Genomic DNA, 13,615 nt, shown 5'->3' with positions numbered 1-13,615 from the left:
GCACACATTCAACGACTGGAATTGCATTTTGATTGTCGTAATTAGTCAGCCGAGCAATGCAAACCTAACACACATATCAATTAATGTCGCCCACCACCCACATGAAATTAGCTTTATTGCGGCTGCAAAATGGGGCAGAGTGAATGCTGGTTGTTTGCTTGGCTTAGGGGAGAGTTTGGAGCGCGGGGGGTTGTACATTTTTATCAGCGAACACAACGATGGCCATTAAAAGCGACATTCACTTTGGCATTGGCATTGGCATTGAGGCTGTGTCCCATATTACTCATACGACATGTGGGCCACGTGCAGCAGCAGCAAGCCATGAAATGCAGCAAACTGCGTGTGTCTCACTAAGGGTGTGTATTTGTGTGTGTGTGTGTGTGTGTATGACTAGTAGTAATAGTTGGGCACAGGTGTCCTTGACCTGTCCTTGATGCAGCTGGGTCGAGGCTGCGTTCATTCTGTGCACATTTTATGTTATGCTGCAAAGTCATATTATAAATGCAACCCCGTAATGGAGGACCGTACGACTATTTCGCCTCCATTTCTTGCCGCGCTCTGAGTTCGGGTTCGAATATAATGCAATTAGTGGCGCAAGCTTAAAAAGGACAGTGAATTAAATGTTAACATTTCCACAAAGCACACCGGGGAAAACTCCCTATAGAAGGAGAATACAACATACTTTTCCAGACAAAATATCTTTAAATTATGTATATTGGATGTCATAATAATACTATAGTTGATATTCAAATTTAAAAGTCAACTGTTCATATCTCCAGAAATATGTGCATAATAGGGCTGAGTTAATTTTTTTTAGAGTAATTAATAATTCCATATTATAAAATATTGTTAAATATTATATGTAAAATAATATAATTGAATAAATAATAAAAACTTGTAATAACTTTTAAAATATATTAAATAATATAATATAATTACATACATAATAATATAAATAATATTAGTTGAAATAAAATGAAATATAATAAATAGTGAAACAAATAGATAACATTTTATAATATAATATGAAAATATACTAAGTAAAATAATGTTTTCAATGTTTTAAATATAATAATAAGTATTTGATTATCTGGCTCCAGATAAACAACAAATAATTTTGTATAAAAACACGTGAGAATTATAAGCTCCATAAAAAAAGCTCAGCTCAATCGTTATTATTTTTTTTTAGATATAGACAGTTTAATCTCCAATTTTAAAATATCTATCGACATGACACCCATAGACATAGATTATAAATATGCAGAAACATATTTAACGCATAGCTAGTCTGAATATTGTTTTGCTTATTTAACATAAATTGCTTTTATTTGTTTTTAATATCATTAGCATAGGAAATGCTCGTTTTTTTAAATTGGGTGGTAGTTCGTCGTTGGCTTTTTATTATTTTTTTTGTAAACTTTGCCCAGCGCCATTTTGGTCAAATTAATGGCTATGGGCGAAATGCAAATGGGTTTGGTAGGCGGGGGCCGGAGAAGGACATACCTCAACGTAGGTGTGCAAATTGCTCCATCAAAATAAGCCTCTGATGTTTTTTCAAATGTTTTTTTTTCTCGGTCATGGGTGGTTTGCGTAATACCGAGTACTCGATGTATAATCATGGGATTCTCGATACTTAACTGTAGGAATTTGTATTAAATGCAGCCAAGCGAGTTTATGAAATGTGTGTGTGTGTGTGTTTGTATTTGTGTGTGGCATGTATGTGTGTTATGTGTGATTTTAGATTTCCATGTGAATGTGGTAAAAAACATGATTTGGTTGATGCTGCACAGCACAGATTAACTAATAAACGGCTAATAACTCGTTTAGAGGGTGTCTCATAGTCGAGCTGTTTTGTCATTAACACTTGTTACTCCTCGCTGCAGCTGCTTTCATATTCCTTCAGGCTCTGTCCTTCAACTAGCTTTTACACACACACACACACTCTCTCTCTGTATCTCTCTCTCTCTCTTTCTCTCTCTCTCTCTCTCTCTCTCTCTCTATTTTCCTCTCTGTGGATTTTCCTTATCGCCCAGCTATTTCTCTACCTGTCCGCAGTTTCATTTTCCACATTTACGTGACGCGGTTTCCATTTTTATTTTCGTTTTCACAATTGCCGTTTGTTTGTTGATTTTTCTATGCGTTGTCGCAATGTTTTCCTTTTCTCAAATAAAAAGAGATGCTGACTGACAAAGCGGGAATAAATGAGCGCTCGACTGAGGGGGTGACGGGGGTTGCAGTGGGTAGTGTTCGAGTATGGGTAAAGACTCGATGAAAACAAATATTAATAATCTTTTCAGTTTTTTTTTTTTTTCATATATCGCGCACGTGCTCCCAACTGTCTTCCATTGTCCTATGCTGGCGCTTATGTCTGAACAGGCACATTGCTGTCCGCCTCCTGGAGCACAGGTGCTGTCCAGACGCCGCTGCCACTGCGCGTCTTGCGCTGCTGCACAATCCCGTCCATGATGTCCAGCTGCAAATTGTGTATGCTGCCGCGATGATCGGTTAGGGGCGGTCCGCCGATTATGCTGCCACGACGACTGCCGCTGCAAGGTAGAGGGAAACTAGTTGAGATATTATGATTCAATCACAAATCGACCGTGCACCTGCTCTCTTCGCCTGGCAGCTAACAAATGTGAGAACGGGAGGGATTAGCAGCTGCCCCAAGCCGACAATCTGCTACCCTACTGTACAACATTGTTGCTATCTTAAGCAGGGGCGTGAACCGAACCCAATCGGTTTCTGAATCGAAATTTGTATTTTATTATGAACCGAAAGTCAAGCTTTAACTGCAAGCGATTCAAAGGAGGAACACATTCATATACTATTATTTTTTTTAAATATTCTGATTTAACATTTAACATTTGCTGACCTCACCTTAAGCATTGCTAGCTTGAGCCTTAACTAAAGGAACAATTGCTCGGAAATAAAGCTCACTTATAAAAGCATTTTCAAACTACATGCTTCTAAGCTGTTTTGCTAGTTTCTAGCTATTTATTTTTTGGTTAGAGACGGGCAGGCCACTTAAAATAAGAATTATAAGCGAGAGCTCACAAAAAGTGTGCATGTTGTACTTTTGATACATTTTATTGCAATCAGTCAGCGGTTTATGCATTTAAGCTGAGCCGGTTTTTAGGTTTGCTTTAGACTTGAGACCTGCCCGATTCAAGCACAATCCCATAAGGCTATCGCTGGGATATCAATATTGTTGCTGGCACAGCACAAAAGCATTGAACAGCCGGCGGCGTAATTCAATTAGGCGTGAGTCAAAGAGGCCATGTCCTGCCATGTCCTTTGCTGTTGTGCCAGCCTTTCTTTTTGCTGGAGCTGCTGTTGCTTTTGCCGCCTGCTGGTCGGCGCTCCTGCACTTTCAACGCTAATGGCGCACAAAACTTCCAATTACTGGCTTAAGTGGCAGAGAAGCTCGGCGCTGAGCGTAAATAAAAATGTCATTTACCTGAACGACACGGCGGAAATGGACTCGCGCCGATTGCGTCCGAAGAGCGTTGGCGGCACAGCCGATATGGTGACCACTGAGTGTCGACGGCCGCCTGCGGTCGGATTTGACTTCTGCGAGAGGGTGGCCAAAAATTCGACCTCCTTAGGACTGATGCCGCCCGTCTCGCCACCCACCTCGGATAGGCGTCGCACCTGGCTAGCGGTGATGCCCTCGGTTATTTGCAATGAGGGCAACGAATGCTTGCGTCTCTGCTGCATATCGGGAAAGGGGCACAACAGATACGGATTAACTGGTGAGTCCGGCTCCGAATCGTCGCTATTGGTGCGTTTGGTGGCACTCGGATCAAAGCCCCCAGCAGCGCCCTCCAGTTCATCGCCATCCTCAACGGCATGCGACTCCTCGACAACAATCAGCGGCTCTTGAGTGCTCAAATTGAACACGGGCGTAAATGAGGAGCGACGCATCGTGGCTATGCTGAACTTTGTCTCTGAAATGATATAAGAAGAAAATAAAGGTAAATAAATAAAATCATTCAGCAAAATCAGTTTTCAAACTTTTTTTTTTTTTTAACAAATTAAAATGAACCGCACAGCTGAGCTTTTCGCTTTGTTTGAGCTGCGTGTGCAAAACTTTTATCCATTTTCTTCTTTCATTTTTTTTTTTTTTTTTTTTTTTTTGTATCAATATATGCCAAGTTGCCAACTATATGTGTATACATAACATATATGCCCCTCAAGCAAATGTGAGTTGTTTGCCCAAAATCGTACAAATTATGTAATATGACAAAAAGAAGGACTGCGGTCGGTTAGTTTCGACTGTGGCTACGAAAGTGCACAACCACGAGATGAGTTTGCTCTTTGCAACTTTTGCAATTATGCAGCACTAACTAACTATCTAACGTCGAATATTGTATATAAAAGCTTTGACCAACTTGTTTTTCCGCCTAGAGATTGTATTTTTGAAAGCCCCGACTTCAGCTTCAGCAATAATTTCAACTTGTTAAGCCTTACGGCTTGGGTCAGCCAGCTCAAGTTCCTTCACTTACATCGGTTACTATGCAAACAAATTCCAGGCTGGTATTTATGGATCTTCTCCTAAACTAGCCGTTGCTTTTACTTCTGGTGTATATAAGCTCTTCGTATAAGCATGACAAGCACATAAATCAGTAAATAATACAACTCAATAGTATTCAAAAAAAATGTATATATAGAGGCAAAGTTTGTATTATCAAGGCGCACTCATATTGGCAAAGAATAGTTATGTAATAAAATGGCGACAATTCGTTAAATATTTAAAATAAAATTCAGATGCTTAAATTGTTTAAAGACAGATTAATAAACTGAACAAGCGATACGATGCGTATTATAAGAGGGCTACATAAGAGGTTGATTAAGCTGAAATTTGAGCATTTAAGCTGTCTTAAGCTGTCTCTTAAGCTGTCCGACTTGTCAGATTGATTTGGTCAATTGCTCGAGCTTCTTTTGATTTCAGGGGTTCCTTAATGCATGGTGAAAAAGGTTGAAAGTATATGTCATTAACTTAGCTGTTTACTTTCTTTTGTAATTAAATAATCTCGCCAAATATTAGTGCCTCGACAATGCAAATTCTGCCTCAATTGCCTGCAAATGATACATTTTCAATTAGCTAAATTAAATGAATAAAAAGGTTGAGCTGAAAAAAAACCCTTTTTAAGTCGGCCAGAACAATCCCAAATGGGCACGAGCATCATTAAATGGCAGCCAAGGCGAAAGTGCGCTTTAAACAAAAAAAAAATATATTGTATTCTTTTAGGGGCTCGCCGAAAGAGAGTGAGCGAAAAATTACGCATTCGCCGTGTTGTACGCAAACAAAGCAAAATAAATGCGTAGAAAAAAAAACAAATGAAATTGTTCAGTAAGAGCCAAAAAAAAAAAACTACAACAACAAAAGGGGTAAGAATAACATTGTCGTTTAGTGCGTACTAGATACCCTGTTATTATCAAATGGATTCCAAGTTGGCTGATAAAAGAAATAGAACTGTAAAAAATACGTAGTCAAAATGGTCTTGAGAAGTGCATCTAAGCCTTTTGTCATGGCACTGGAGATTTGAAACGAGCCCAAAGAGATATGTGTTTTACCTTGAAATTGATTTGGGGTTTGCGAAATCGATTGAATCACAAACGAGAACTGTAAAGAACATTGAATGTTCTTCATAGCTGACTGCACTTTTCATTAGTATACGAGCACGCCTTGCCTATTTTCATCTATATAGGGTGTTCGAAAGAGTGACACGTGTTGTGATTCCACGCCAGTGTACGTGAGTGTGTGTATGTGTGTGTGGCTGACGACGCCAGCTTAATGTGTCTACTGGGCTTTTGCTGTTGTGTTTTTCACTGGTGGCGCCAACAGGCCGTCAACTCAATTGATGTTCGACACACACACATCACACAATCACACAAACACACACACACACGCACGCACGCATATTTACACCCACACTGATTGCTATGTATAGCATATGTGTGTGTATTTAGTGCTGACTTATCCATTGCCGAAACGAGAATAATGAGCACTATTAATAGCATCTGACTGACGATTGGCTGCGATTCATTCAATTTGAAGCCAGGAAAACTGCCAGAAGGTGGAGTGGCGTGAAAAACGTGTCACTTAATCAGCATTAAAGAGCCCAGCAATATAATTAGTAAGCGAACACGAAGCGCACACACCAAGCACTAACATAGTAAGCGCACGCCCACACACCAACACACAGCCATACACAAACACAGATACAAAGGACACACACATCACAACAATGAGATGAAAATCGAAACCAACAATTGTAAACCTGAGTCTCACGTAAATCTCATTTAAATTTCTTTTTGGTGCACACAAAAATCGAAATCCGCCGGGCACACTCACACAGCCATAAATGTGCCGTAAATGTGTCACACTGTGTGTGTTCGTGTGTGTATGCATGTATGCATGTGTGTGTGTGTGTATGTGTGTGTGTGTGTGTGTGTGTGTGTGTGTGTGTGTGCGTGTGTGTGCGTACGTGTGTGTATGTATGTATGCGTGGGTGCGCCAGAGTTCGAGTTTATTACCAAAACGCCTGGGATGCCGCTGTGTGGAAAAAGAGCAGGAGAAAGAGAGACAACGGATGCTGAGCAGATGGAAGAGAGCTTAAGCGGAAGATATCCTGTATAATCTATTTCAAAATGATACCCTATACTTGATATTATAAAGGAATTGCATTTAAAATTGTGTACGATGTTGTATCAGACTGTACAAGATTAAAAAATAAAATAAATAACTAATAAACTCCCCATTAACATTTGTTAGAAACATTTAGGACAAAAGTATACCCTGTATTAGGTGTTACAAGAGCGTATATGCTGCGTTTGAATTCAAAAAATGCACTATGTTGGATGCAAATTAGTAAGTATTATTCTTTTTTATTGACATTTATTGAAAACATTTTAGGTAAGCGACTTTTTTGTTTGTTATATATTTTCTTTGATATCTCAAACTTGCCTCGCCTTTGCATATATAAACTTTTTTGATTTTTTGCAATTAAAAAAGTTTGTATATAAATAAAAAAAAATTGAAGTGCAATTTACCGCTTGGTAGGTTAAGGCAACATTTCATTGAATCGAACGTCGGGTGTTATAGTTTCATGTCCTGCCATCGAATATTTTTTGATGTGCCTCATTATTGACTTCTAAAGCGTTTAATTTATGAAGAATTACAGCTTTCCAGGTAAATATATAGTAAGCTTGATGCATTGAAGCTTACTCAATAACAGAGGTAGAGAGATAGCGAAAGAGACGGTAGAGAAACTTAAGCACATTGTGTGCAAGTGCAGCTTGCATTTATGATGTACATGCATATCTGTCTATAAAGTTAGACTATTTTGGTGATGCGAGCTCTTAAACAATGGAAGATATAGCAGCTCACTTTTTAGAGCTATATTTGATTAGTGGACAATATTTGTAACTGCCTTAAAATAAGCAACACGATTGGCCTGAAATGCAGCTGGGGCCCGAAATAAAGAAAAAAGAATACTACATCTCTTCAAAAGTGTTCAGTTTTAGTTTGACGTGCAGCATCTTAATGCCAATATTCTTAAATGTGGTAAGTAACTTCGGAAACCCCTATTTGTGGAGCACACACAAAGCTAAAAGGGTACATAAATTCGTAGAAATATATAGCCAAGTTGGGCGCAGAGTGAATGAATTCGCAGAAATCGACAGCATACTGCTTAATTGTCAGTAACCTTATAATCCAACCGTTACTCGGCAGAAATATAATATACATATATAATACATATATGTATATAGAGGTGCATTAATAGTAAAACATAACCACAATGCGGTTTTCATACATGCTAAATCCCTTCAGGGCATTTAAGCAATTACAATCCCATTAAATAGCTCCTACTGCTGCAGTTTCTGCTCTCCTTCAAAATTCAATTAATTTGAAGGCCATTGCAATAACCATTGCACAGAAAATTCAATTAGTTACTGCAGCTAAATCGAGCGAAAATAGAGACTACTTCCTAGAACAATTTATGAAATTAATGAGGACATTATTATAATTACAATTATCAATATGATTGTAAATAGCACTAACAACTATGGCCAACGACCAAGACAATACACACAAGAGTCGCCTGGGATTCAAACTAGAATAATCCTTAATCAGTTGCCCAAATTAGAAGGTCACTTAGAAACCGTATCTATATATATACGTATATATAACTGTCTATTCTAACTGACTGTCTGAATTAGTGGCTGACTGACAAATTTACTGACAGCTGATGAGAGTTTTTTGTTAACATATATTTGACACGTTTTTTCCGATATCCATGCAAGTCAAAGTTAAATGAGCGAAAGTTTATGATTCGGCTTCAGGATTCTAACCACAGGACCAAATTTTACCAACTAACATTTTTTGCCACGGACAAGGCCGAGTAATACGCGCTAATATACATATATATTAAGGAGCATATTTTTTTTTCAAAATTTTTTAAGATTATAAAACTGTTTTGTACAATGGCCAGGTGCAGCTTGATCTTCGACCTACTACTCATAAGTGTTTTAGCTGAATCGATATATTGTTTATAAGGTACATTAAAATCAAATACATAAGATACATGATTATAGCCAAAAGGCGTCCATGGGCTATTTGCTTAAGCTAGAAATTGATTGCTGCCGCAGTTGAAGCTTCAAACCAGCGACAAAATTGGAGGTAGCGAAATTGTAAAAGTGCAGCATACTTTGCGGCATCAACAGATCTTAATGAATTATGCAGCACAGTGTTTTTGTTTTTAATTATTCATAAAACGTAAAATAACAGTTCATTTGGCCATGTAATTATTATTATTATTATTTTTTTTCGATGATTGGATGCTGGCTTTAAATCGTACCACGTATTTGAAGAACGAATGTAAAAGGCTTTATTATGTTTATTTAAATGACATTAAAATACACACAAAATCAGCTGGCCGCAAAAGCTGAAAACGCAACCCGAAATTTTACCGAAACGAGCGAATGACATGCTTCTGATGCCATTTCCTACCGTTTCATTTGGCGTTTTGCGGTTTGAGAAAACATCCCCCGCCCCGTCTGGCGACTTGACGGCATGTTGGCTTTGCTGGAGCGGCGCCATTTGAATTTCACTCCAACATTTAAATTTGATTTATCTGAAAACGAGAGAGCAGCACGCACAGGAAGCAAGAGCAGCAAAAACAACAACGGTTACCAAAATGCAAACGCAATCAGCTTTCAAATGGTTTAATTAAACAACGTTACCCCACCCAATCCCCTTTACCCGCCCATACACACAAAACCAGCAAAATGGACCCATATAAAGCGAGACACAAGCTCTGCCACGGTATTCCCTGATTCCTGCCCCCGACAAAGTGCCACAGCGATAGCGACAGAGCTTTGGGGCGATAGGGTCAATCAGGCATACACCCACTTTGGTTGCCTGCTCGTCAGGCTGTCTATGTTGACACTACCCACTATATGTACCGGGGCGGCTTATTTGTTCAAACTCAAATTAATTTAATGTTTTCATTTAAATACATATTCAATTGAATGACAAACAAAGTAATTACAGTGTCAAATATTTATATGTTTTACAGTGTTGCCTTTACGTCAAGTGTGTGTTTTCGTGTGTGTCGAAAACAGTTTATCATATTTTTTTAATGACTGAAATACGAGCAGCATTTTTTTGTTAACAGTCAGAAACATGAGAAAAAAAGCAAATATGCAGAATTTATTGCATACGTATTTATTTACATTTACCTGTGAATGATGTAAATAAAATAAATAAATATATATATTTTTTTAACATAATATATACTGTCAATCATTATGTATAGAACTACGTGATAGTGTGATATAAATAATTACAACGCTTTAATACGATTGAGTAATTTTACAGGAGCACAGCATGCGTGAACTTTAACATATCTGGCAACAATACCAGCTGATTTGTCTAAAACCTAGAAAGTGGAAACTTTTCCCACTGCTGCCTACTAAACTCCTTTCACATTTTCAACACACATCGCGCTTTCTAGCAGAATATGTTGTATAGTATACTAGTATAGTAGGCAGTATATGTTTTTTCATAAGCTGATTTGACTAACGCGTCTTTATCAAACTAAGAGCTATCTTAATGTCACAGCTATAGCTCCATGTACTATGCCTCACAAGTTGAATTTTGTGCCTTCACATTTTCCATCATATTTTACTCTTTTTTTTTTTCATATTTCATTCACACACTTTTTGTCTCTTTCAGTCTCTATCTGCGCTACTAGGTTACTCTAGCGCCCTTCTATGCAATTCTCAAGTCCTTAGGGAACTATAATATCTAATTCTCAAATCCTTAAGCAGGCAATAAGTTCAAAGTAATACTATTTAAGTAATGTTGACTTTAAGGCCCAAGATTTTAGAAGTTTCTTTTCCACTGTCTCATTTCAATTCCAAAAGAGTTAGTAATTGGTCGAAATTTTAGCCACGCTAAAATGTGCCTTAAAACATGTGTTTATGCAAGGCTAGTTTTTATTTAAATCTTCACCTAAAGTTCTTGTTCATGCTCGTCCACTCTCTTTGGAATTTGCGATATAAGTTATTATTCATTGTGGGGCAATTTCTAACAATATCTGTTGTAATAATTTAGAGAGCAGTCTCCAATATTTGGCATGTGATAAATGGCGCTGTAATTGAACGTTTTTCTTTTCTATATTTTTTTTTTTCCTTCTGTTGTCGTCCCAGGTACAGTGTAGCCAGCCGAGTGAAACCGCAAATGCGTAGCTATAAGAAATGCGGCCTACGCTTGGTCGAAACCAATTTTGGCAAAAGGAACTGTGAACAATATTGAGCATCAAACGAAATGAATAACAACAACAATAAAGCTAAGTATTCAAACATTATTGAGATAAATGACAAATTTTGCTTCAAATAAATAATGGACGCCTAAATGTAGGCTACGGCAGCCGACGCGATGAAGTCGACGCATAAACAAACGACCAAGGACAGCAAAAAAAAAAAAAGGCTCTGAGTGTGTGCATGCGAATGTGTGTGTGTGTGTGTGTGTGTGTGTGTGTGTATAGAAAAGATGAGTCGAGTAACACCAGGAGAAACAAGAGAAATGTTTGTGAACACATGACATAAACGAGGCCATGAATTTGACTATAAATCTAGAGTGAAGAGTCCCAAATCGAAAGTTATTTGTGGAGACGTCCAAAAAACAGACGTCAAAGCTGGATGCCCCCTGCATTAGCTTTGGGTATATCTTCGGAAAATGAGGGGCGATCTCTTTTGATCTAATTTAAATTTCTAACTTCGTATTCATACGAAAAGTAATTCCTCCTTTAAAGATTTTCCATTTTTTCATATTTTTAAATACGTATTCCCCGTAGTTAATAAAAAAACGGAGACACTGCAGTCGTGCAACTGTATGTAGCAGCAAAAAAGAGCCCTCTCTTACTCTCTCTCTCTCTCTCTCTCTCTGTCCCCTCTGTCTCTTTCTCTCTCTGCCCCTCTGTCTTCTCTGATGCTTCTCTTTCCTTCACAATTTGTCTCTCTATTTCTCCATCTGTCTTTTCGGTTATTTCTCAGTTCTTCAGTATTGTTCTCTAACGCTCTCTCTTTTCTACCTCTCTGTCTTTTCACCTCCTTCTCCTTTTTTCGTTCGTTGTCTCTTACTGTACTCTCTCCCAGTCTTTTTTCCTCTCGCTGCTTTTTAGCTCTTTCTTCTTCGTGCATTCTGTATCTCTTACTCTCCCACTTTCTCTAACTTACTTAAGGCTCTGTATTCATTTATTCATCGCTCATTTGTGCTCTCTTACTTTATCGCTTTCTCTCGCATTATACCTCTCTTTCACTCTTTGTATCTCTCTTTCGCTTACTTTCTGCATATGAATATACTGTCCGATTGAAGGACATCAAATAATCAACATCAAGCGTGTCACTTGAGCCTAGTTAGCCGTATAAATGGACTATAAATAGACATTTGGCAATTTGCTGATCTCGCGTTGAATATACGGCATTTGTCACGTCTTGTTTCCTGGGAATTACTTCCAGGGTGTGTAGGTGTGCCTGTGTGTGTGTATGTATTTGTAAATAAGTGATGGCGCAATGATTCTGTGTGATTGCTGGCACGTGATTGCGCTACAAAACGGCCACAGAGTTGAGTGAAAGATGGATATGTATGTATGTATGTATGAATGTATGTATATGTATCTATGTACGCATGTGTATATATTCCTATGTAAGCATGTGTATATGTGTGTATAAATCTGCCCCATTCGTTGTGGGCCTTTACAACAATGTTCAAGGCAACATATTCATCACACATTTGTCGAGGTCAACTCAGGGTCCTTTTTCAAGTGCGCTGTCAGCAAATTTTTGCAACAATAACAATGTCAATGTCACGTAAGAGTCGAGAGCCACCGACTAACACATACCCTGCTCATACTCGAGTGTCGTAACGAACTCTTGAGCTTCTATTTATATATACACGAATGCGCAGGCCAGTAAGAACACACACATTTAAACTAAACTTGGCGCGTGTCAAAGTTCATGTCTCTTACTCTTATTCACGAACACAGATCGACTCTGCTGTTAATGCTGATCGTGAATATGTGTATATACTTTTCCATGGTATCGAGAATGATCCTTCTGCCAGTTTCAAACATTTGCCGAAATACCATTATCCCCTTCTTACCCACATTTAATGGGTACAGTGCAAGAAAAAAAAAAAAAAAATATATATATATATATATATATATATATATATATATAAGGGAAAGGGCAGAAACACGCAAAGCTTTGAGTGCGAATGATGCGAATAATGGCAAATCTGTTGCGTAGAAATTTATTGATTTGAATTGCAGTCAGGCCTGCAGAAGAGGTACTCAAAAATGTCAAATGCCTCCGAAAAATGAAATTGAGAGGGGACCAACAAATAAATTGGGACTTTGGCAATTTGAAACTCATCAACGCACCAAACGGCAACCACATTAAGTGGGGACCTCTTGCCAAATCGGTCCGCCCCGGCGACGGCCCCAGCGCCGGCCCCTCGGCCGGAAGTGCTTTGCTCGTAAAGTCGAGCTTGGCCCTAGCGGGGATGTAACTAAACAGCCAATCGGAGCTTGGCAGCGTAGGACCAGAGCCCAAACTGAAACTGCCGGCAAATAGTGGACGCACCGGACGTTAAATGCCCAAGCGTGCGCTTCCGGTATGGAATGGGGCGGCGGGTCAACCCACTCGATCCGGCTGAAGCTGGGGGCAAAGGTTTGCTCTTCTAATGGGTTTTGTATCGGCTGCCCGCCCGCCTGGCCTGTCGCTCAATTTAAAACCATAGATTAGTCAAACATTTTTGTTGCCGGGGCGTTGGTAATGAATTGAGCGCTGATGACTCTGAATGACTGACTGACTGACTAACCGGCTGACTAGCTGATTGATTGACTGATTGACAAACTGGTTTTATGGGCCAACGACAAAAGACAACTTTGGCTGCATGCTCAAAGTTTTTCGTTTATCTCATAGTGTCGGGTGCAGCTCTTTGTGGTTATTGTTGTTGTTGTTGCAGCTGTTGCTATTGTTACTGCTCCTGCCATTGTTATTTTTACTATTGTTGCTTTTAATTATATTTACCGTAAAGTGA

The 13,615-nt window shown here is 38.7% G+C and overlaps 1 protein-coding gene across 3 annotated transcripts in view; it reads right to left on the bottom strand.

Moving 5' to 3' along the window:
- Window positions 1–1,097: 1,097 nt before the first annotated feature.
- Window positions 1,098–13,615, bottom strand: part of LOC6631513 (uncharacterized) — a 59,642-nt gene continuing 47,124 nt past the window's right edge. For all 3 annotated transcript variants that reach the window (XM_002055274.4, XM_070211178.1, XM_070211177.1), the window contains 2 exons: window positions 3,458–3,947; window positions 1,098–2,546 (listed from right to left, as the gene is read on the bottom strand). In XM_002055274.4, the coding sequence (XP_002055310.1) occupies window positions 2,363–2,546; window positions 3,458–3,924 (651 nt within the window). In that variant the 5' untranslated portion in view covers window positions 3,925–3,947 and the 3' untranslated portion in view covers window positions 1,098–2,362. The remainder of the gene's footprint in view (window positions 2,547–3,457; window positions 3,948–13,615) is intronic.

The sequence above is a fragment of the Drosophila virilis genome, chromosome X (genome assembly GCF_030788295.1).
Source record: "Drosophila virilis strain 15010-1051.87 chromosome X, Dvir_AGI_RSII-ME, whole genome shotgun sequence".
Taxonomy (NCBI): Eukaryota; Metazoa; Arthropoda; class Insecta; order Diptera; family Drosophilidae; genus Drosophila; species Drosophila virilis.
This window is presented reverse-complemented; position numbering and strand designations above follow the sequence as displayed.